The sequence below is a fragment of the Mustelus asterias genome, chromosome 8, assembly GCF_964213995.1.
Source record: "Mustelus asterias chromosome 8, sMusAst1.hap1.1, whole genome shotgun sequence".
NCBI lineage: Eukaryota > Metazoa > Chordata > Chondrichthyes > Carcharhiniformes > Triakidae > Mustelus > Mustelus asterias.
Genome location: NC_135808.1, coordinates 5,661,289 through 5,687,143, shown reverse-complemented (window position 1 = coordinate 5,687,143; position 25,855 = coordinate 5,661,289). Strand labels below are relative to the sequence as shown.

At 48.7% G+C, this 25,855-nt stretch overlaps 1 protein-coding gene and 1 long non-coding RNA gene across 2 annotated transcripts in view; both read left to right on the top strand.

Moving 5' to 3' along the window:
- LOC144497634 (uncharacterized) overlaps nt 1-25,855 on the top strand; it is a 65,214-nt gene that overhangs the window by 14,719 nt on the left and 24,640 nt on the right. The window contains exon 6 of the mRNA XM_078219076.1: nt 4,571-5,107. Within this exon, the coding sequence (XP_078075202.1) occupies nt 4,571-5,107 (537 nt within the window). The remainder of the gene's footprint in view (nt 1-4,570; nt 5,108-25,855) is intronic.
- Nucleotides 6,466-15,770, top strand: LOC144496815 (uncharacterized). The gene is made up of 3 exons (XR_013498433.1): nt 6,466-6,647; nt 12,706-13,166; nt 14,199-15,770. It is a non-coding gene; the product is annotated as an uncharacterized LOC144496815 (long non-coding RNA).

Genomic DNA, 25,855 nt, shown 5'->3' with positions numbered 1-25,855 from the left:
TTTGGCCAGTCAAGGGCCAGTTGGTAACAATTCCTTGTGAGAAATTTTGAAGGCTGGTTTCATTTGAATGTCATGCATCCCTCGGGGTACTGATTGGCTGCCATTGTGGGGGGCGGGGGGGGGGGGGGTGCAATACTCAGGGCTCCTAATTGATAAGTTGCTGTGTTCAGGGCAGGTGCAACATTCAGGACTCCCATTCAAGAGAGGGAATGCTCGCTAGCTGGGGTTGTGCATGGCAGCACAATGCAAGTTCTCTGCAAGGCAGCAGTGAGGTCAGTATGTTCAAGGGATGGAGGGGTGGGGTATCCGCATCATCCAGATGGGTGGGGCATGGGGTGAGTAGGCAGCAATGTCTGTGCAGCGGGGAGGGAGGCGGGGTGCGGGGGGCAAGTACGGTGATGTCTGTCCGGAGGGGGCAGCAATGTCTGGATGATGGGCAGCGATGTCTGTCGCGAGGGGGGCGGGGGGAGGGGGGGGGGGCGGGAGGGTGCCAGCGATGAGGCCAGTGATGTCTGTATGGTGGTTGTGGGGCCAGTGATGTCGGTGGGGGGGTGAGCAGGTGGCTGTGGGGGCCAGCGATGATGCCAGCAATGTCCGTGGGAGGGTTTTGGGGTCCAGCGATGTCTGTGAGAGGGTCAGCGATGAGGCCTGTGATGTCTGTGAGGGACGCTGTGGGGGCTCGCGATGTCTTGCGGGGGGTGGTTGTGGAGGCCAAGGATGAGGCCAGCAATGACTGTGGGGGGGTTGTGGGGGCCAGCAATGTTTGTGGGGGGGCTGTTGGGGCAAGCAATGTCTGTGGGGGTTGGAGGGCAGTGATCTGAATGCTGGGAGGTCTTTTCAGTGATCTTCCAGAGATGTGCGCATGCACGGGTTCCCGCTCATCCTGCCGATTTCAGGCTCTTTGGTGTGAATATGCCGCGCCCCCCAGCATTTAATGATATTCATGGTTGTGATCTCTGCAATGCACTGAGTGTGGGAGATTCGGGTCCGAAGTTGCACTGAACAGACAGTCATGGTTTAAACCAGTTTTCTCGCCAATTCAGCATTCTTGGGAGAATCGGCCCCAACTTCTCTGAAAAGAGTCAGGAGTCTGTGGACTTCCCCACCCCAGAACGTGGTGAATATCCAGACTTTGGGTGAATTTGAGGAAGAGCTGGACAGATTTTTAATTAGTTTGGGGTTGAAGGGTTGTATTGAAGGGGCAGGAAAGTGGGGTTGAGGCTGAGACGAGATTAGCCATGATTGCATTAAATGGCAGAGCAGCTCGAGAGGCTAAATTGCCGACTCCTGCTCCGAGTTCTTATGATTTAGACTCTTAGTAAATAACTGGGATTTCAAATTTGATCCAAGAACTAAAACATGATTGTTCCGATTCTGAACATAACCAAATATAAAGGTCTCATCCAAGATCATAATAAATTTGGGGTCTGATCTGGTCTGGTATTGTACCAAGAGAAACTGCAGAACTCTCGGGTAGGGAGGGAGCTGGATGTCCTGGTGCACAAATCATTAAAAGTTAGTCTGCAGGTCCAGCAAGTAATTAGGAATATAAATAGGATGTTGGTATTTATTGCAAGGATACTCAGGTATAAAAATATGCAATTGTTCCTGCAGGGGTACAGGACCTTAGTGAGACCATATCTGGAGTAATGTTTACTATTTTTATCCCCTTATAAGATCATGAGACCAAAAGACACGGGAACAGATGGAGGCCATTTGGCCCATCAAGTCTGCTCTACCATTTAAAGTTCCCACAACTGATCGAACAGAGGCGTTTTCTCCTCACCTCCGTCTGAAATGGGTGACCCCTTACTCTGAGATGATGCCCTCTTATCCTAGACTCTGCCACAAGGGGAAACAACACCTTAGCGTCTATCCTGTCAAGCCTGCTGAGAATTATGTAGGTCTGAGTAAAGTCCCCTCTCCATCTCCTAAACTCCAATGAGTACAGGTCCAACTCACTTATCCTCTCCTCATAAGAAAATCTCTCCGTACCTGGAATCAATCTCGTTAACCTTCTCTGGACTGCCTCCAATGCCAGTATATCTTTCCTTCGATAAGGAGACCAGAATTGCTCACAGTATTCCGGCTGTGGTCGAACGAATGCCTTGTACAGATCTCCCTATTTTTCTACTCCATTCCATTTTAAGTAAAGACGAATATTCCACCTGTCTTTCCTAATACCTGCTGAACTTGCATGCTCGCTTTTTGTAATCAATGCACGAGGATCCAGAAATCCCTCTGAGCTGCAGCTTTCTGCAGTCCTTCTCCATTTAAATAATATTCAGCTCCTTTATTCTTCCTACCAATGTGCATAACTTCACATTTTCTTACATGATATTTCATCTGCCAAGTGTTTGCCACATACCAAACCTGTCTGTTTGTAGTCTCTTTGGGGGTGACATTACCATTGCGCCCCACCGGCTGATGGGCGGAGGGAGTTGGTAAGATCACGAGAGCTGAGAAGTCAGGTTCACACCCGATTTCTCACCTCACGCGATCTTACCGGCACCGGGTATCAGGCTCGATAAATCTTACACTTGGAACAGATGCAAGGATAAATGTATTATTTAAATTTATTATAATACTAATTTAACTGGAATAAGCCAGTCTGGAACAGAATTGTCTGGGATCACTTGCCTGTGCGGCCACGCTCCGGCAAGGATCACGTATTTTCCCCAATCAATCTCTCCTTCTTACCTCTGTATTTTCCACAATCTCTCTCTCTGCTTCACCACAATCATTCTCTCTCCCTGTCACTCACTCATCTTTCCCTCCCACTCTCTATCCGCATTCTCCACCCACTCTCCCTTTCAGCCCCTTCCCACTCGCTCTTTCATGTTCACATACATTCTCCTCCTGCTCCTCCTCAAAACAGTAAGATCAATCGGTTACATTGGAAGAGCTATTTGAAGAGTGGGAGGGGGTTTCGGAAAGGAGAGAGACAGCTGGAGAGGTTAAAGAGCTCTGCTTGCCCCCAGCCCAGCAACGCATTTACCCGCATTCCACCCCCCCGCCACCTCACAGCCCCCCAGCAACACACACTCTTCATACCCACCACAGGCCCCCAACAACACACACTCCCCATATCCCTCCACAGACCTCCAGCAACACATATTCCCCACATTCCCCAACCCACAGACACCCAGCAACACACACCCTCCACATTCTTGCTCCCCACAGAGCTCAGCAATGCACAATCCCCACATTCTTCCCCCCCCCCCCCCAGAGCTCAGCAACGCACAATCCCCACATTCTGCCCCCTCCCCACAGTCCCCCAGCAACATGCACTCCACATTCCCCAACCCACAGACCGCTAGCAACACACACTCCCCATACCATCCCAGTCCCCCTGCAATGCACACTCGCCACATTACCCCCCAACAGTTCCGCGGCAAAACACTGCCCACCCCTCGCCCGCACGGACCACCAGCAACACAGCTGCCCTCATTCTCCCCCGCCCACCCCACCCCACCCCATTCAAATGCACAAATCCAGAATCCATGTAGTCGTGGCCCCAAACAGCGCTGCATTACGCATCCTGAGGCACCAGCACTGCCACTTCAGATAGTTTCCAGCCCATCCCCCACCAGCAACGGTCCTTGTTGCTCTCAGCTCTCGGCCCCAGAATCAGCGGTAAGACCTGAGATCAATGCTCAGGCCTGGGTCCATGTTGAGAGCCCAAAGTCGAACCCTGTGAACAACAACAGCCCCCCCGACACAAGACACAAAATGGACAAAATGAAACAACGCCCCCTCAGCAACAGAGCTATTTGAAAGCAGAAACCTACCTCCTTGCTCACCCTCTCTGCTCTCTGAATGCGACTGTGAAACTTGAGGTGTTTTCCTCACTGATTCCAGCTGCAGCGAACGAGGTGGTTAATGAGGTGAGTTGGGACGATTGTGAGTGAAACTCGCTAATTACATTGCGATTAATGCAAAATATGCAAATTGACGTTTCACCCATTTTGGGCAGAGTCCCGATCGTGCCAATTTTTTAAATGGTAAAATGGGAATGGGTGCGAAAATGGGCACCATTCCAGCCAGTTGCATCATGCCCGATTTTATGACTTTTTTCCACCACAAAATGGACGCAATGAGGTTGTTAAATTCTGCCCATACACTCCACATCTCCATCTTGTTCTCTCACATCCTGCCACAATATCTGCCACCCCGCTGCTCTCCATACACTGCATCTCAAACCTTCATGTTCTCACTTGCCGTCTCCCTCATGCTGCTCTCACTCTCCCTCTTTACGCTCCTGTTCCCTCCGCTCCATCTCGCTGCTGCCCTGTTTTCTCTGTTCCCACTTCACCCTCCACATCCCTTCTCTTTCTCCCTCTATCTCACTTTCACTCCCCACCTTCCTCACCTGGCCCTCTGCTCTCCACTTCCCTTCCTTCCCCCTTCTCTCCATGTTCCCATCCCATTCTGCTCCCACTGTCCCCTACCCCTCATTCTCCCCTCCCCCTCACAAACCTCTCTCCTCTCTTCCTCACTCCTCACACTCTCTCCCCTCCCCACCCCCTCTCTCTAAATCACTGACTGTGTTATTGTAACTTTCCCCCAGCTCCAGCCTCTCTGACTCTGGATCCGAACACAGCGCATCCCCGGCTCATCCTGTCTGAGGACCGGACCAGTGTGAGACTCGGAGACAAACGGCAGCTGCTCCCTGACACCCCGGAGAGGTTTGATTCCTGGCTCTTTGTCCTGGGATCAGAGGGATTCACATCAGGGAGACATTACTGGGAGGTGGAGGTGGGAGAGACAGGGTGGATTCTGGGAGTGGCCCGAGAGTCTGTGAACAGGAAAGGGGGAATCTCCCCGAGCCCTGAGTCCGGATTCTGGATTGTGGAGCTGATCCCCGGATTTGGTTATTTTGCCCTCACCTCCCCCTCACTGACCCGCCTCACCCCGAGTGTGAATCCCCGGAAGATCGGGGTTTTCCTGGACTATGAGGGTGGACAGGTGTCATTTTACAATGCGGACAACATGTCCCATCTCCACACTTTCACCCACACTTTCACTGAGAGAATCTTTCCCATCTTCAGACCGGGATGGACTATCGGGAAAAACTCGGCGCCGCTGACAATCTGCGGGGTTAAAGGTCACTAACAGATCCATCCCATAATTTCACACCGTCTCCCTGCCTCCTGCCAGCTGATGGAACCTGTTCATATTGTGGTTATTATATAGAATTATAATTTACATTGGGGGCTCCATGGTTACATTTGTAAAATGATTCTTCAAACAAAACAATCTGAGAATCACTGGAATAGAAACAGTTTTTCTCAAAGATTCCACAGCTCATCATTAAATCCAAGAAGCAGAAACTCTACATGTTGTTTGTGTCGTCACTGAGTGAGGGGGCGGGATTCCGGGGAATGGAGAAGCCGATTGGCCGGAGCTCCTGTCACTCTGAGTGAGGGGGCGGGATTCCGGGGAATGTAGAAGCCGATTGACCGGAGCTCCTGTCACTGAGTGAGGGGGCGGGATTCCGGGGAATGGAGAAGCCGATTGGTCGGAGCTCCCGTCACTCTGACTGATGGAGGCGGGTTTCCAGATCCTGGGAATGTGATTGGTTAGAACGCCTCACTTTGAGCGAAGAAAACCGGTTTCCGGGGAGTCTGAATGCCGATTGGTCAAAGCGCCTGTCAGGAAAGTGCGGGAGGCGGACTTTCGGGGAATCCTGAAAGGCGATTGGTCAGCACGCCTGTCATTCAGAGTGAAGGGCGGGGTTCGCGAATATCGGAAATGGATTGGTCAGAGCTCCTGTCAGTCAGACTAAAGGCTGTGGTTTTCCGGGGAATGGTAAAGCCGATTGGTCGGTGTGGCTGTCGTTTACATTGAGGGAGGCGGTTCCGGGGAGGGACTGTCGATTGGTCGCTATAACTGTCAATCAGAGAAGAAGCGGGTGTTCTTGGCAACGGGAACGTGATTGGTCACTTAGACTCTGGGAGGCGGGTTTCATGAAGCGTAGATGGCGATTGGTTGACAGTCCTGTCACTCTGAGCATGAATACTGATTTCTGGAGAATCTGAAAGACGATTGGTCAAAGCGCCTCTCAGTCATCGTCTGGGAGGCGGGATTTCGAGTAGTTCGTAAGACGATTGGTTACAGCGTCTTTCAATCAGAATAAGGGGCGGGTTTCCGAGCAATGGGGAAGTCGATTGGTCAGTGTGACTTATGACATTGAACGAAGCGGTCCCCGGAATGTGGAGGCCGATTGGTCAGTGCTGCTGTCACTCAGAGTGAGAGAGGCGGGAATCCGGGAGGTCCGGAAGGGGATTGGCCGGATGTCAACCAGAGTCACGAGGGCGGGGCCTGTGCGAATTGGGGAGGTGGAGTGGCCGGAGCGCCTGTCACACAACTGAAGGGAGGCGGGTTTGCGGAACGTTGGAGGTGATTGGTTGCATCTCTTGTCTCTCTGTGCGAGGAAAACCGGTTTCCGTCCTCAGCATTTGGGCAGTGAGTTTTTGATTTGATTTGGTTCATTGTTGTCACATGTATTAGTACACAGTAAAAAGTATTGCTTCTTGCGCACTATACAGACAACGCATACCGTTCATAGAGAAGGAACGGAGAGTGTGCAGAATGTAGTGTTACAGTCAGAGCTCGGGTGTGGGGAAAGATCAACTTAATGCAAGGTAAGTCTATTCAAATGTCTGATGGCATCAGGGAAGAAACTGTTCTTGAGTTGGTTGGTAAGTGACCTCAGACTTTTGTATCTTTTTCTTGACAGATAAAGGTGGAAGAGAGAATGTCTGGGGTGCGTGGCGTCCTTAATTATGCTGGCTGCTTTTCTGAGGCAGGGAGTAGAGTCAATGGATGGGAGGGTGGTTTGCATGATGGACTGGGCTACGTCCATTACTTGCAGTTTTGTCCGAGCAGGAGCCATACCAAGCTGTGATATATCCGGAAAGGGTGCTTTCTATGGTGCATCTGTAAAAGTTGCTGAGTTGCAGCGGACATGCCAAATTTCCTTTGCCCCCTGAGAAAGTAGAGGCATTGGTGGGTTTTCTAAACTCTAGCGGCAACATGGAGGGACCAGAACGAGTTGTTGGTAATCTGGACACCTGGAAACTTGAAGCTCTTAACCATGGCGGCACGGTGACACAGTGGTTAGCATTGCTGCCACACAGTGCCAGGGACCCGGGTTCGATTCCGGCCTCGGATCACTGTCTATGTGGAGTTTGCATATTCTCCCCGTGTCTGCATGGGTTTCCCCCGGGTGCTCCAGATGCCTCCCACAGTCCAAAGATGTGCAGGTTAGGTTGATTGGCCATGCTAAAATTAACCTTAGTGCCAGGGGGATTAGCGAGGTAAATATGAGGGGTTAAAGGAATAGGGCCTGGCTGGAGTAATGGTCGGTGCAGACTCGTTCGGCCGAATGGCCTCCTTCTGTATTGTAGGGATTCTACGATTCTATATCGACTTCATCCCAGTTGATGTAGAGGAGCGTGTCCTCCACTACGCTTCCTGAATATCTCTTTGTCAAACTGTTTGCGTCCCTCCCACAATTTGCCTGTCCACCTATTTTTGTGTTGACTGCAAATTTGGCGACAGTACATTCGCATTCTTCCTCCAAGTCATTAATATATATTATAAACAGTTGTGGTCCCAGCATTGATCCCTGTGGAACAGGTTGCCAACCTGAAACATAACCCCTTTTCCCCTCTCACTGTTTCCTGCCCATTAGCTAATTCTCTATACATGCCAATATACTATCTCTAACACCATTGGCTTTAATCTTATGACTTAACCTTTTGTGAGTTACCTTGTTGAACGCCTTCTCGAAGTCCAGATACAACACATCTACCGTTTCCATTTATCAACTCTGGTTGAGACTTCCTCGAATAATGCTAATAAATTTGTCAGATATGATTTCCCTTTCATGAATCCATGCTGACTCAGCTTGATTAGATTATGATTTTCTAAATGTGCCCTGTTTCTTCCTTAATTGATTCCAACATTTTTCCAGCAATAGATGTTAGGCTAAGCGGGCTACAGTGACCTGCTTTTTGCCTCTTTCCCTTTTTGAATAGCGGTGTCATATTGGCAGTTTTCCAATCCTCCGATACATCTTCAGAATCCAAGGATTTTTGGAAAATTACAACAAATACAGTTATTTCATTTAAGGTTCTAGGATGCAATCCATCAGGGCTCGGGGACCTATCTTCTTTTAGCCTCATTAGTTTATCTGACACTGCTTTTCTAGTGATGGTACATAATTCCTCCCCCCCCCCCCCCCCCCCCCCCCGTGTTCTTTAGTATTAATGGGATGTTTCAAGTACCTTCCACTGTAAAGACTGATGCAAAATATCTGTTTAACTCCTCTGCCATTTACCTGTTCCGCATAACTATCTCCCAGATTCATTTTCAAATTGCCCTATGTCCACGTTGACCCCTCTCTCCCTTTTCATATATTTAAAGAAGCTCTGATTGTCAGTTTTTATATTCCTAAGCTTTCCTTTACTGCGAGCCTACACCGACAACACCCACCCAGACACTATCCTCGTAACACCATGTATTTACCCTCCTAATCCCCCTGACCCTAAGGGGCAATTTAGCACAGCCAATCAGCTTAACCTGCACATCTTTGGAGTGTGGGTGGAAACTGGAGCACACGGAGAAAACCCATGCAGATACGGGGAGAACATGCAGACTCCACACAGACCGTCACTTGAGCTGGAATTGAAGCCAGGTCCCTGGTCTTGTGAGGCAGCAGTGTTAACCACTGTGCCACCGTGCTGCCCATAGGAACTCCATTTCCGTATCCCTTTAACTGACCCCTCTGCCCAATTAATATCAGGGTAGTTGAAATCCCTCACCCCCTTCTCCATCAATTATTATTCTGTTTTTTCACTCAATTTCCAATTGTGTCCTTATATTTCCTACTCCACCTCCATTGCAGTTAATAATGTGATGGATCCCAAGAACACTCTGGGAACTGCCTTGGCATATTTTATCAAAGGCACTATATTAATGCAGGTAGTAATCAATTTCTGTGGTCATATTGTAAACTGTAAGCCTTCTCCTAATGTTTACTGAAATCCGCTGCCCTTACTCCAGTCAACAGCACATGGCGTGGGAGTACTGGGATTGGAGTTGAGTTGGTGACGAGAGCAGTAGCAATGGTTGTGTTGGTCCAGTGTCTTTACTGTAGAAAATCTTGTCGAAGTGTGAAGACAAATAGAGGAGCAACTCTACTTTCCGAGAATTTAAACTGAAGCAATTCCAGTATCAAAGCATTTAAAATGATTTTGATTTGAGTAATTATTGTCACGTAATAACATACAGTGAAAAGTATTGTTTCTTGCGTGCTATACAGACAAAGCATAGTGTTCATCGAGAAGGAAATGAGAGAGTGCAGAATGTAGTGTTACAGTCATAGCTGGGATGTAGAGAAATTTAAACTTAATGCGTGGTAAGTCCATTCAAAAGTCTGACAGCAGCAGGGAGGAAGCTGTTCTTGTGTCAGTTGGTACGTGACCTCAGACTTTTGTATCTTTTTCCCAATGGAAGAAGGTGGAAGAGAGAATGTCCGGGGTGCATGGGATCCTTAATTATGCTGGTTCCTTTACCAAGGCAGCAGGAAGTGTAGACAGAGTTAATGGATGGGAGGCTGGTTTGCATGATGGATTGGGCTCCATTCACGACCTTTTGTAGTTCCTTGCGGTCTTATTATTATTTATATTTATGGTATTATACTATTATATTATTATTATTTATTTTTATATTATTTATATTAACCTGGTGTTGTGAGACTTCTTACTGTACCTACCCCAGTCCAACGCCATCATCCCCACATCTTGCGGTCTTGGGCAGAGCAGAAGCCATACCAAGCTGTGATACAACCAGAAAGAATGCTTTCTATGGTGCATCGGTAAAAGTTGGTGAGAGTCGTAGCTGACATACCAAATTTCCTTCGTCTTTGGAGAAAGTAGAGGCGTTGGTGGGTTTTCTTAACTATACTGTTGGCATGGGGGTACCAGGACAGGTTGTTGGTGATCTGGACACCTAAAAACTTGAAGCTCTCGACCCTTTCCCTTTCGTCCCCATTAATGTAGACAGGGGCATGTTCTCCTTTACGCTTCCTGAAGTCAATGCCAATCTCCTTCATTTTGTTGACATTGAGGGAGAAATTATTGTTGCCGCACCAGTTCACCAGATTCTCTATCTCATTCCTGTACTCTGTCTCGTCATTATTTGAGATCTGACCCAGTATGATGGTGTCGTCAGCAAACTTGAAAATTGAATTGGAGAGGAATTTGGCCGCACAGTCATGGGTGTATAAGGAGTATAGTAGGGGGCTGAAGATGCTAAAGATGAGGTTCAGATGTTTGAGCCGTTCAGGGAGCGCAGAGAATGCTCCAGATCATCATTGTCTGCTGCACCCTGCACAACCTTGTGCTACAGACGGAGAATGTCTTTCCTGATGGAGCGAGATGTCTTCGGTCATGAGGGTAATAAAGTGGGTGGATCTCCCCTGGGCCAGGATGTCACTGAACCACATGCAGGGTCTATCCCAGGGGAATGATGTGGCAGACAGGCCCATGTCAATCTGATAGCTCCCAGATTCCAGACAGAGTAAGCTGCTGATACATCTGTTGAATTTTTTTCTATCCTTTGCTGGCTGGACAGCCTCAGGATATTTTTCACTTATTTACTGACATTATTTTCCTCTCATGTACGTTGATTTATGAGAGCAGAATTAAGTTTCACTAGTTACCGTCTTCCCTGCTGTGGGTTTGATCCTTTGCCTGCACCAAACTGTTAAAATGCAGAGTCCTGATGTTAAATGCACGCATTAGGACCTTCTGTTCCCCCACAATCTCAGACACCTGTCAGTAGAATTGTGATTTCACCCAAACACTCACAAAGTCCGTGTGTACAGCAGCTTGGAAACAATATCAAATCTAAACTCACCAGGGATACACTCATGTTCCCCTGACACCTGCTCCTAATGGGGGGGGGGGGGGGGGGGGGGGGGGGGGTGAACTAGCCGAGAGCTCTTTCAGGCAGAACCAGATGGATGAGCCCACAGGGAGGAGCAGCATGAGAACAACATTTGTCCTCTCAAGATCGCTGCTCCATGCAGATTGATGAGGGATGTTCATGTTCCTGCCCCTGATTGTCACTCATACATGATAAACCCATATCCATTGACATCTTCATCATGCCAATGTGTTTTGAAGTAACTTTGTAATCCGCTCACTGAGAGTCCCTTACCTGCACTGTGTTCTTGAGGTGCAACCACTCCAGATCCTCCAACCGCAGAGACCCCTCTAAGTCTCAGTCCGAAATGGCCTTAGCTTAAGTGTGAGACTGTGATCTGCCATTCTGTCTCCCACAGCAAAGATAAACGTCTTTCCTGCCTGGGCCCTATAGTGGCCTATTATTGCTGCTCATGCTTCACATCGATAGCCTGTCACTTCACAGCACGGTCCAGTACACAGGCCCATTCTACTCTCTCTCTCCTTATGCGCTTAAACCCCGATCCTTCAATGATGTCCACAGCAATTTGATTGCTTAAACCTTCATGCCAGGTCTACCAGGCAGATAAGCAAGGCACACAAATCTTCATGTGAGGTCTGAAAAAGACTTAGAAACGAGGAACAGGAGTAGGGCATTCGAGCCTGCTCTGCCATTTAATTTGATCATGGCTGATCCTCCTCTTGATGTCACACTCCCGTCTTCTCCCATACCCCATGATGCCTTTAGAGTGTAGAAATCTAACTATTCCCTTCTTAAATATGTTCAGTTATTTTGCCAACATGCCTTCTGTGGTAGAGAATTCCACAGGTTCACCACGCTCTGAGTGAAGATGTTTCTCCTCATCTCAGTCCTAAATACCCTTCCCCGTATCCTGAGGCTGTGAACTCCTGTGACATACCCCCAGCCAGAGGAAACAACATCCCTGCAGCCTCCCAGCCCTGTCAGAATTATATATGTTTCAATGAGATCCCATCTTACCTCCTGTGAATGGCAAGAAGTGGGGACTTCTTTGAAGGTTCACTGGCACGATGGGCCGAATGGTCTCTTTCCATTGCGAGATCATGTTATGATTTTTATATAATCTAATATTTGGATCAGATTAAATCCTCATTTTAAAAGTTGTCTTCAACTGAAAATTGTTTTATGAGAAGAGAATGAATACACTCGGTCTCTGTTCCCCAGGGTTTCAATGAGAGGGAGTTTGACACAGGGTAGATGCTGGAAGGATGGTTCCCCTGGCTGGGGTCTCCAGAACCAGAGACTTTAGCAGCTTGATGGTGATGTTCCTGGAATAATAATCCAGACACCAACCAGTGGAGAATTTTCCCCCTGATTGCCATTGAGTTGGCTTTTGCTGGGGCTCCTTGATGCCAAACTGGGTGAAATGCTGCCCGTTTGAAGAGAAGCCACAGGAAATGAGTCTGTGCCTGCGGACAAATAGAAGTGACCTGAGGAGGGCAGTTCCACTCAGCCGGATAACCGAGAGCCGGCATTTCACAGGAGGATGGTCTGATCAGTGGGACGATGAAAGTGAGGAGGGATAGTTCATCAGAGCCAAACCCAGGTAGGATGTGATTTCTGAGTTTGATGCCGTGTGTTTTAGCGCTGTGGCAGGGATGGATATCTGGAACTAGAAATTGTGACAAAGATCACGAGTTAATGTGAGGAGTCAGCGTTAATGTCTACTTCCTCTTCTCCATTTGTCAGTTGCTGAATCAGGATTTTACTCTGGGACAGAGTGAGGAGGCAGCGTCCAAGTCTACCTCAGCCCGAAAGGGGATCAGAGCCCGTGCTGTTGCTGCTATTCTGAACCATGCACGAACTGTCTGGAAAACTGGGTTAAAGATCACCGGGCAGAATTTTACCATCTCATTGTGCCCATTTTATGGCGGGAAAAAGTCATCAAATCGGTCATGGTGCAACTTGCGGGAACTGCGCCCATTCCCACTTTCCCACCAAAAACATCAGCACGATCGGGACCACGCCCAAAACGGGCAAAACGTATGTTTGCATTTTTTTGCGTTCATCGCAATGTAATTAACGAGTTTCACTCCCAATCATCCCAGCTCAGCTGCCTTAACCACCTCGTTCGCTGCAGCTGGAATCAGTGAGAAAAACACCTCAAGTGTAACACCCGCATTCAGAGAGCAGAGAGGGTGAGCGAGGGGGTAAGTCTCTGCTTTTAAATAGCTCCATGCTTCTGAGGTGGTGGGGTTGGGGGGGGGGGGGGGGTTATTTCATGGCGGCCATGTTGTGTTTTGCATTGGGGGGGCTGCGAGTGTGTGGAGGGGTTGCTGTTATTCACAGAGTTCGACTTCGGCCTCTCAGCATGGGCCCGGGTCTGAGTGCTGACCTCTGGTCTTAGCGCTGACTCTGGGTCCTAGTGCTGGCGGCAGCAAAGACAGTTGCTGCTGTTGGATGGGCTGGAAACTCTCTGAAGTGGCAGTGCTGCAGCTCAGGGCAAGCCTCAAGCAGCACTGGGGCCGTGACTGCATGGGTTCTGGGTGTGTGTTGTGAATGGGGGGGCTGTGTATCCATGCTGGGGAGCTGTGGAGGAAATATTGGGGGCTGTGTATCCATTCTGGGGGCCGTGGGGGTTATGGAGAGTGTGTGTTGCTGGGGGATATGGGGGGGGGAGTGTGTTGCTGGGGGATATGGGGGGGGAATGTGTTGTTGGGTGGTCTGTGGGGATATGGAGAGTGTGTGTTGCTGGGGGGAATGTGTGGGGCATGGGGAGTGTGTGTTGCTGTGGGGCGGGTATGGGGAGCATGTGTTCCTGGGGTGGGTCTGTGGGGGGGTATGGGGAGTGTGTGTTGCTGGGGGGTCTGTGGGGGGGGTATGCGGAGTGTGTTGCGGAGGGTCTGTGGGGGGGTATGGGGAGTGTGTTACTGGGGGGTCTGTGGGGGGGTATGGGGAGTGTGTTGCTGGGGGGTCTGTGGGGGGGAGTGGTATGGGGAGTGTGTGTTGCTGGGGGATCTGTGGGGGGGTGGGGGGAGGGGGGGCTATGGGCAGTGTGTGTTGCTGGGTTGGCCAGTGGGGGGTATGGGGAGTGATGGGTTTGGAGGCTTGGTGAGTTGCTGGGTGGTGAAGAAGCTTTGGTGATTACACCCACCAACTGGGTTACAAATTGGAAGTAGATTTTTTTAACTCATTCATGACATGTGGGCATTTATAGCCCATCCCTTATTGTCCTTGAACAGAGGCTATTTAAGAGTCAACCACATGCTATGGATCTGTAACCACCTGCAGGCCAGTGCGGGTAAGGATGAGCTGTGAATAATGAACTGGACTCAACCACACCAAAGATTCACCAAATAACAAGTCACTGGATAGAGGATGAAGCATGGCACTATTTTGAAGATGTGGAGATGCCGGCGTTGGACTGGGGTAAACACAGTAAGAAGTTTAACAACACCAGGTTAAAGTCCAACCTTTGGACTTTAACCTGGTGTTGTTAAACTTCTTACTATTTTGAAGACCAAGGATATCGTCCCCCGAGCCTGGGTAATATTCAACCCCCTTCCCTATAAACATCTCAACATGACAGATTATCTGATCATTATCATGTTCCGGCTTTTGGAAGTTTGCTGAGCACAAACTGGCTGCTGCATTCCAAGGACGAGCACGCTTCAAGAAATACTTCATTGACTGTAAAACACTTTAAGGCATCCCTTGGTGATGAAAAAGCAGTAACAAGTCTCACGACACCAGGTTAAAGTCCAACAGGTTTATTTGGTAGCACAAGCCACCAAATGGCTTGTGGTTGCTTGTGCTACCAAATAAATCTGTTGGACTTTAACCTGGTGTTGTGAGACTTCTTACTGTGCTTACCCCAGTCCCACGCCGGCATCTCCACATGATGAAAAGCGCGGCAGGAACGGTGTATTTTCTCACTCAGTTTCCTGTTCAGTGGGAAACACTTTCCTGCTGTGCTGCTGATCCTCCAGCAGGTGGAGTCGTGTGCGTTTCTGCAGCAGCTCAACCCATCCCAGAACCCTGCTGCACCCGCAAAGCTTCACTCATAAATACAGTCGCTGTTCTCACATCGGAAAATGCAACAGCCTTGTTACACACAGCACCATCATCGACTTCAGAAAACGTACTGGAGGACATGCCCCTGTCTGCAACAACGGGAAGAAGTCGAAATGGTTGAGAGCTTCAAGTTTCCAGGTGTCCAGATCACAAAGAACCTGCCCTGGTCCCTCCTCGCCGATGCTATAGTTCAGAAAGCCCACCAATACCTCTACTTTCGCAAGCGGCGAAGGAAATTCAGCATGTCTGCTACACTCTCACCAATTTTTACAGATGCACAAGAGAAAACATCCTCTCCGGATGTATCACAGCTTGGTACGGCTCCTGCTCCGACCAAGACTGCAAGAAACTACAAAGCTTTGTGAACATAGCCCAGTCTATCACGCAAACCAGCCCCCCATCCATTGACACTGACTACACTTCCTCGGAAAAGCAGCCAGCATAATTAAGGACCCCACACACCCCGGACATTCTCACTTCCACCTTCTTCCGTCGGGAAAAAGATACAAAAGTCTGAGGTCACATACCAACCGACTCAAGAAAGTTTCTTCCCTGCTGCCATCAGACATTTGAATGGACCTACCTTGCATTAAGTTGATCTTTCTGACACCCTAGCTATGACTGTAACAGTACATTCTGCACTCCTTTCCTTTTCTATGTATGGTTGCTTTAACCATATAGTGCGCAAGAAACAATGCTTTTCACTGCATACTAGTACGTGACAATAAATCAAATCAAAATTAGATGGGTGAGTAGTTAATCTCTCTTTGCCACTGTTGGTTCAAAGAGGAATGCTGACCAGAAAACTGGAAGAACTCCCCTACTCCACCTTTGGTGGTGAGATCCAAACCACACAGAGTTGGAACAATCATAGAATTATACAGCTTAGTCGAGGCCCTCCGGCTCATCGAGTCCGCACCTACATATGAGAAACACCTGAACTCCCACCTAATAAAGAACAAAGAAAATTACAGCACAGGAACAGACCCTTCAGCCCTCCAAGCCTGCACCGACCATGCTGCCTGACTGAACTAATACCTCCTACCCTTCCGGAGAACATATCCCTCTATTACCATCCTATTCTTGTACTTGTCAAGACACCCCTTAAAAGTCACTACCATATCCGCTTCCACTATCTCCCCCGACAACGAGTTCCAGGCGCCCACTACTCTCAGTGTAAAACATCTGCCTCGTACATCTCCTTTAAACCTTGCCCCTCGCACCTTAAAACTATGCCCCCTCGTAATTGACTCTTCCACCCTGGGAAAAAGCTTCTGACTATCCATCTGTCCATGCCTCTCATAATCTTGTAGACTTCCATCAGGTCTCCCCTCAACCGCCGTCCACAAACCAAGTTTCTCCAACCTCTCCTCATAGCTAATGCCCTCCAGACCAGGCAACATCCTGGTAAATTTTTTCTGTACCCTCTCCAAAGCCTCCACATCTGCCTATCTGCCAGCACTTGGCCCATAGCCCTGAATATTATGATGTGCTAATCCAGATACTTTTTAAAGGACATGAGGCAATCCGCCTCTACCACCATCCCAGGCAATGCATTCCAGACCGTCACCACCCTTTGGGTAAAAAAGTGTTTCCTCACATCTCCCCGAAACATCCTGCCCCTCAACAAGAGTGGGACATTCAGCCCATTTTTTTCTTTCCATTCAAATACAGTAAGATTGCCCCTGTGCAGCAACTCCATTTAGAAACATAGAAACAGAGAAAAACTACAGTACAAAACAGGCCCTTCGGCCCCACAAGTTATGCCGAACATATCCTGACCTTTTAGGCCTACCTAATAGAAACATAGAAAAACTACCCCCCTTAATTACAGAATCGCTTTCTACTCTGATGCTCCATAAGAGAAAGTTCCACATTTCCATTCCCTTTTTTATGGGATGTGTACATTGATGACTGCACCAGCGTTTGTTGCCCATTTCTAATTACCGTTGAACTGAGTGGTTTGCTGGACCATTACGCAGGACAGTTAATAGTCAAACATATAGCGGTGTGGCTGGTAGGCTAGACCAGGTGAAGATGGCAGATTTTCTTCCCTATGAGGTTGCGACAAATGGCTTTGGTTGGGGTGGTACGGTGGCACATTGGTTAGCACTGCTGCCTCAAAGTGCCAGGAACCCAGCTTCAATTCCCGGCTTGGGTCACTCTGTTCGGAGTCTGCATGTTCTCCCCATATCTACGTGGGTTTCCTCCCACAGTCCAAAAGACGTGCTGGTTTGGTGCCATGGCCATGCTAAATTCTCCCTCAGTACACCGGAACAGGTCCCGGAGTGTGGTGACTGGGGGATTTTCACAGTAACTTCATTGCAGTGTTAATGTAAGCCTACTTGTGACACTAATAAATAAAATAAAAATCTATATTCCAGATTTATTTGTGCAATTATGTGGTGGGATTTGAACCTCTGTCCTGCGATTATTATCCTGGGTTTCTCTATGTCAGCTCTGGTGACATTACCACCATCTGCCCCATGTACCAAAGAGGTTCCTGATTCTCTCCTGAATACAGTAAGAAGTTTAACAACACCAGGTTAAAGTCCAACAGGTTTATTTGGTAGCAAAAGCCACACAAGCTTTCGGAACCTGAAGCCCCTTCTTCAGGTGAGTGGGGCTCCGAAAGCTTGTGTGGCTTTTGCTACCAAATAAACCTGTTGGACTTTAACCTGGTGTTGTTAAACTTTTTCCTGTTTACCCCAGTCCAACGCCGGCATCTCCACATCATCTCTCCTGAATGACAGAGCTCTCATTCCGAAGATGATTCCCACTTATTCTGGACATGGCCCTTGTCATCTATCGCCACCTGCCGCCTCCAGAGCAACATTACAGGCAGGAAGGTCACCGGGTTCCTGCAGTTCACAGCTCATTCTACCCAGTGAATTCCTCTCTACAATTGAGCTTCTATTTCTCTTTTCTCCCCTTCCTTCTTTCCCCCAGCCCTAAGGGGTCCTTGCTGATCTTTCAATTCCCAGTTCCCAGTTACAGGGTTTATACCCGGAATGTTAACCTGGCTTCTCTCTCCACCCGTGACTGAGACCCACACTCATCAGTTTACAGCTGGCAGGAGGCAGGGAGACGGTGTGAAATTATGGGATGGATCTGTTAGTGACCTTTAACCCCGCAGCGGGGACCGAGGTTTTCCCGTTGCCATTCAGTTCCGGGACTGAAGATGGGAAAGATTCTCTCAGTGAAAGTGTGGGTGAAAGTGTGGAGATGGGACATGTTGTCCGCATTGTAAAATGACACCTGTCCACCCTCATAGTCCAGGAAAACCCCGATCTTCCGGGGATTCACACTCGGGGTGAGGGGGGTCGGTGAGGGGGAGGTGAGGGCTGAATAACCACTTCCGGGAAACAGCCCCAGAATCCGGACTCAGGGCTCAGGGGGATTCTCTCTTTCCTCTTCACAGACTCTCGGGCCACTCCCAGACCCCACTCTGTCTCCCCCACCTCCACCTCCCAGTAATGTCTCCCTGATGTGAATCCCTCTGATCCCAGGACAAAGAGCCAGGGATCAAACCTCTCCGGGGTGTCAGGGAGCGGCTACCGTTTGTCTCCGAGTCTCACACTGGTCCGGTCCTCAGACATGATGAGCCGGGGATTCACTGTGTTCGGATCCAGAGTCAGAGAGGCTGGAGCTGGGGGAAAGTTACAATAACACAGTCAGTGATTTAATTTCTTGCTGTGATTTATTCAAAATCTTTTTCCTTTTTTCACATGCTCACTCGGGTTCTGAATTGCTGCCACTCGAGGGTTCAAACAAAAGAGATCCGGATTTACACCCGAGAATCATTGGAAATAGGAACAGGGTGAGGTGGATTGATGTTGATCACAGAGTGAGGAAGGAAGAGTTCAGTGTGGAGTGAGGGTGAGAGAGCACAAGAGGAGAGTGGAAGTTGCAGTAGAGGTGGTAAAGAGAGAGAAAGAAGGAATAGGCTGCCATTTCTCTGGAGATTATTTCGTGTTTGTAATGTCCCTGGGTCAGTCATCCAGAGGCCCAGGCTAATGTTCTGGGGTCAAAGAACAAAGAAAATTACAGCTGCCCAACTGAACTAAAACCCCTCTATTCCCATCCAATATTAATATAATATAATATTCATGGGTTAAACACCCCAACACTCTGCTGTTTGAATTTAATCGTAATGAATATATTTACAATATAAAGCTCGTCTCGGAACATAGGAACTGGGAGCAGAATTAGGCCATTCAGCCCTTCGAGCCTGCTCCGCCATTCCATCAGATTATGGCTGATCCCTCCCTGGTCTCAAATCCACCTGTTCCCATTTTAATAAACCCATTATTTTATCAGCAATGTGAAACCATTTAATGATTCAGACTCCACCGCGCTAAGGGGCAGCGAGTTCCACAAATTCACCACCCTCTGCAAAAAGTTCCTCCTCATCATAGTTTTAAATCGACCGTCCCTCAAGCAAGACCTGTGACTTCTTTTGCGTGATTGCCCCGACCAATAAGGCAAACGTGGAACCGAGTACAAAGAACAAAGAACAATACAGCACAGGAACAGGCCCTTCGGCCCTCCAAGCCCATGCCGCTCCCTGGTCCAAACTAGACCATTCTTTTGTATCCCTCCATTCCCACTCCGTTCATATGGCTGTCCAGATAAGTCTTAAACGTTCCCAGTGTGTCCGCCTCCACCACCTTGCCTGGCAGCGCATTCCAGGCCCCTAACACCCTCTGTGTAAAATATGCCCTTCTGATATCTGTGTTAAACCTCCCCCCCTTCACCTTGAACCTATGACCCCTCGTGAACGTCACCACCGACCTGGGGAAAAGCTTCCCACCGTTCACCCTATCTATGCCTTTCATAATGTTATACACCGCGATTAAGTCTCCCCTCATTCTCCGTCTTTCCAGGGAGAACAACCCCAGTTTACCCAATCTCTCCTTATAACTAACCCCTTCCATACCAGGCAACATCCTGGTAAATCTCCTCTGCACTCTCTCTAAAGCCTCCATGTCCTTCTGGTAGTGTGGCAACCAGAACTGGACGCAGTATTCCAAATGCGGCCGAACCAACGTTCTATACAACTGCAACATCAGACCCCAACTTTTATACTCTATGCCCCGTCCTATAAAGACAAGCATGCCATATGCCTTCTTCACCACCTTCTCCACCTGTGACGTCACCTTCAAGGATCTGTGGACTTGCACACCCAGGTCCCTCTGCGTATCTACACCCTTTATGGTTCTGCCATTTATCGTATAGCTCCTCCCTACATTATTTCTACCAAAATGCATCACTTCGCATTTATCAGGATTGAACTCCATCTGCCATTCTTTTGCCCAAATTTCCAGCCTATCTATATCCTTCTGTAGCTTCTGACAATACTCCTCACTATCTGCAAGTCCTGCCAATTTTGTGTCGTCTGCAAACTTACTGATCACCCCAGTTACACCTTCTTCCAGATCTTTTGTATAAATCACAAACAGCAGAGGTCCCAATACAGAGCCCTGCGGAACACCACTAGTCACAGGCCGCCAGCCGGAAAAAGACCCCTCCACTACCACCCTCTGTCTTCTGTGACCAAGCCAGTTCTCCACCCATCTAGCCACCTCCCCCTTTATCCCATGAGATCCAACCTTTTTCACCAGCCTACCATGAGGGACTTTGTCAAACGCTTTACTAAAGTCCATATAGACGACATCCACGGCCCTTCCCTCGTCAACCATTCTGGTCACTTCTTCAAAAAACTCCACCAGGTTAGTGAGGCATGACCTCCCTCTCACAAATCCATGCTGACTATCGTGAATGAGTTTATTCCTTTCTAAATGCGCATACATCCTATCTCTAAGAATCTTCTCCAACAACTTCCCCACCATGGACGTCAAGCTCACCAGCCTATAATTACCCAGGTTATCCTTCCTACCCTTCTTAAATAACGGGACAACATTAGCTATCCTCCAATCCTCTGGGACCTCACCTGTGTCCAGTGACGAGACAAAGATTTGCATCAGAGGCCCAGCGATTTCATCTCTCGTCTCCCTGAGCAGCCTTGGATAGATTCCATCAGGCCCTGGGGATTTGTCAGTCTTTATATTCTCTAACAAACCTAACACTTCCTCCCTTGTAATGGAGAGTTTCTCCAACGGTTCAACACTCCCCTCCGAGACACTCCCAGTCAACACATCCCTCTCCTTTGTGAATACCGATGCAAAGTATTCATTTAGGATCTCCCCTACTTCTTTGGGCTCTAAGCATAACTTCCCACTTTTGTCCCTGAGAGGTCCGATTTTTTCCCTGACAACCCTTTTGTTCCTAACGTCTGACTAAAATGCCTTGGGATTCTCCTTAATCCTGTCTGCCAAGGACGTTTCATGACCCCTTTTTGCCCTTCTAATTCCCCGTTTGAGTTCTTTCCTATTTTCTTTGTACTCCTCCAGAGCTCCCTCCATTTTTAGCTGCCTGGACCTAACATACGCCTCTCTTTTCTTTTTGACCAGTCCCTCAATTTCCCTGGTTATCCACGGTTCTCGAATCCTACCCTTCCTATCCTTCTTTTTTACAGGCACATGCCTGTCCTGTAGCCCTAACAACTGTTCCTTAAAAGACTCCCACATGCCAGATGTGGATTTACCCTCAAACAGCCTCTCCCAATCAAGAGCTGCCAATTTCTGCCTAATCCCACTAAAGTTAACCTTCCCCCAATCCAACACCTTACCCTTGGGACACCACTCATCCTTTTCCATCATCCCAAAGGTAACAGAATTGTGGTCACTATTTGCCACATGTTCCCCGACCGAAACTTTGAAGACCTGACCGGGCTCATTCCCCAGTACTAGGTCCAGTACAGGCCCCTCTCTAGTCGGGTTATCTACATATTGTTCCAAAGAACCCTCCTGTACGCATTTTACAAATTCCTCCCCAATCAGAGTCCCAGCTCTCAGCGATTTCCAGTCTATACCAGGGAAATTGAAGTCTCCCACGACAACAACCCTATTTTTCCTGCACCTATCCAGTATCTCCTGACATATCCGTTCTTCCACTTCCCTTGGGCTGTTGGGGGGCCTGTAGTACACCCCCAACATAGTGACTGCGCCCTTCCTGTTTCTAAGCTCCACCCACAGTGACTCATTACACGACCCCTCTGAATTGTCCTCCCTCTGCACCGCTGCAATATGCTCTCTAACTAATACTGCTACTCCCCCACCTCTTTTGGCCCCTCCTCTGTCTCGCCTAAAACACTTGTACCCTGGAATATTCAGCTGCCAGTCCTGTCCCTCTTTCAACCAAGTCTCCGTCACCGCAACCACATCCAAATTCCTCGTGAGCATTAAGGCCCTAAGTTCGTCTGCCTTACCTGCTACGCTCCTTGCATTGAAGTATAAGCACTCCAGACCTCTAGGCCCAGTGAGGTCATCCTCCCCCAGAGTGCTCTTCTCCTTTGCCAGCCTTGTCCCAGCCCCAAGCTCGTCCCCAGCCTCGACACTTGTAGACCTAATATTTTGATCCCCACCCCCCTGCCATACTAGTTTAAACCCCCGAACTGCACTAGCAAAACTCCCAGCCAGGATATTCATGCCCTTCCAACTTAGTTGTGACCCGTCCTTCTTGTACAGGTGCCATCCTCTCCTGAAAACTTCCCATTGATCTAGGAAAATGGAGCCCTCCCTCCTGGACCAGTCCTTTAGCCAAGCATTCAATTGTACTAACTCCCTATTCTTAGCCTCACTGGCACGAGGCATTGGGAGCAGCCCAGAGATGGCCACCCTGGAGGCCCTACTTTTTAGTCTATTTCCCAACTCCCTGAATTGCTCTCGTAGGATCCCCCTGCTCTTCCTATCTACGTCATTTGCACCAATGTGTACAATGACATCCGTTTCTTTATCTTCCCCTTTTAAGATGCCTCCTATCCGCTCGGTGACATCCATTACCCCAGCACCAGGTAGGCAGACTACCATCCTGGAGTCCCGTTCGCACCCACAGAATCGCCTGTCCGTGCCTCTAACGGATGCATCCCCCACCACTATTGCTCTCCTAACCCCTCTCTTTCCTTTCCGGGCCACAGATCCTGACTCTGTGCCAGTGACCTGGTCACTGTGGCTTACCCCTGGAGAGTCATCCTCCTCCACACTATCCAAAACAATATACTTGTTTTGGAGTGGGGCAACCACGGGTGACCCCTCCACTAATTGCTCACTCCCCTCCCCTCTCACACCTGTCGCCAAGCCCTTCCTATTATGAGAGACAGCCACTGGAGTACTCTCTGGTACGTTACCCTTCTGACCTTTACTCCTCCTAACTGTGACCCACGTGTCTTCCTCCCGATGCCCCGGTGTAACTAGTTCCCTATAACTCATGTCACGTTCTCCCTGTATCTGCGTGGGTTTCCTCCGGGTGCTCCGGTTTCCTCCCACAGTCTGAAAGATGTACTGGTTAGGTGCATTGACCCGAACAGGCGCCGGAGTGTGGCGACTAGGGGAATTTCACAGTAACTTCATTGCAATGTTAATGTAAGCCTGACTTGTGACGAATAAATATATATTTTTTAAAAGGGGAGTGTTCAATGAGAAGGAATGTGTAGATTCTGTCGATATTACACAGAGTTTAGAAGAATCAGACGTGATCTCATTGAAATATAACATTCTTAAAGGGCTGCAAAGGGCTGATGCTGGGAGGATGTTTCCCCTAGTTGTGGAGACTTGAACGAGAAACCTCATCGGCAATGACAGTAATGCTCCTGCAGTAGAAATCCAGAGGCCGAGGTTAATGCTCTCAGGTCCTGAGTTCAAATCCCACAGCAGCAGCTGGAGAATTTAAATCAATTCATGAAATAAAGCTGGAATAAAGAGCTAGTCTCTGTAATAATGACAATCAAACAACAAGACTGTTCTCCAAGGAAGGAAATCTGCCGTCCTTACCAGGTCTGGCCAGCCTGTGACTCCAAGTTCAGAGAACTGTTGTTTACTCTTCTCTCTGAAATGGCCCAGAAAACCACCCGGTTATATCAAACAGCGGTGGAAAAGTCAAACAAGGTTAAATCAAAAACAACGACCTGGCATTCACCGAGTCTTCAGATGTGGCAAAGGAAAATTCTACCCAGACAACTCATCAGAGACCCTCGCACTGACATTTGGGGACTTGCGCCAAAAGTGGGAGAGCTTCCCCACTGACTGGTCATTGAGGAATTGTGAATGGTGCTGAACACTGTGTAATTATCAGCGAACGTCCTCATTTCTGACCCTACGATGGATGGAAGGTCATTGATGAAGTAACTGAAGATGGTTGGGTTTAGGACGGAAGAAATGCAATCGCCCGATCGAGTCTGTGAACCTTCCCCACTTCTTGGGCCGTTTTTAATGGGGAATTCTTTCCTGCAGCACTGAGATTCTGTCAGCAGGTGGCAGCGATGCGCTTTGTAACAATGAAAGACTTGAGTTCACACAGAGTTTCAACCCATCCCAGAAACTGACTGCACCCCAATGAATTACTCAGAGTAGCTGCACCACCTGTCTCAGTAAATCTCAGATTGTCCTCTGATAACGGCACTCATAACAGCGGCAAGGTGGCACAGCGGTTAGCACTGCAGCCTCACAGCGCGAGGGACCTGAGTACAATTCTGGCCTCGTGTCACTGTCAGTGTGGAGTTTGCACATTCTCCCCGTGTCTGCGTGGTTTTCAGGGGGATTAGTAGGGTAAATACGGAGGTTTAAATGACCTCCTTCTGCACCGTAGGGACTCTATGATTCAATTCCATGATTATACTCCTCATTAATACTGAAAATAAAAATGACACGGCACATTCACAATTCAGCTTTGTCTACTTTGACAAAGGGTCACCTGGATTCGAAACGGCAGGCCTTTTCTCTCCTTACAGAAGCTGCCAGATCTGCTGAGCTTTTCCAGCACTTTCTTTTTTGGTTTCAGATTCCAGCATCCGCAGTAATTTGGTTTTTTTACATTCACAATGAACAATGCAGATATTCTCTCCGGTAAATACTGCAGCCGATGAAGCGGGTTGCGTTGTTCTGGATGGTGCCGAATTTCGTGTGTTGTTGGAGTTGCACTTTACCAGGCCAATGGAGAATATCACTTCACAATCTTGACTTGTTCCTTTTATAGGATGAGCAGACTTTGGCAGATGAGTTACCTACTGCAGAATTCCCAGCCTCTGATCTTGTTTCACAATATTTATCTGATCCGTCCAACTGTGTTTCAGGTCAATGACACCAGAGGTTGTTGATGGTGCGGGACTCAGCGCCGGCAATAGAAACAGGAACATAGAAGATAGGAACAGGAGGAGGCCATTCGGCCCTTCGAGCCTGCTCCGCCATTCATCACGATCATGACTGATCGTCCAACTCAATAGCCTAATTCTGCTTTCTCCTCAGTGCCAGCTGCTCTACCCCCACTCAGGGCCGTCGCCCAAGGGCTCACGCAACAAGCGCGCTTTGGGAGGGCGGTGGCATCGTTTGTAAATAGAACAAAAGAACAAAGAACAGTACAGCACAGGAAACAGGCCCTTCGGCCCTCCAAGCCTGTGCCGCTCCTTGGTCCAACTAGACCAATCGTTTGTATCCCTCCATTCCCAGGCTGCTCATGTGACTATCCAGGGAAGTCTTAAACGATGTCAGCGTGCCTGCCTCCACCACCCTACTTGGCAGCGCATTCCAGGCCCCCACCACCCTCTGTGTAAAAAACATCCCTCTGATGTCTGAGTTATACTTCGCCCCTCTCAGCTTGAGCCCGTGACCCCTCGTGATCGTCACCTCCGACCTGGGAAAAAGCTTCCCACTGTTCACCCTATCTATACCCTTCATAATCTTGTATACCTCTATTAGATCTCCCCTCATTC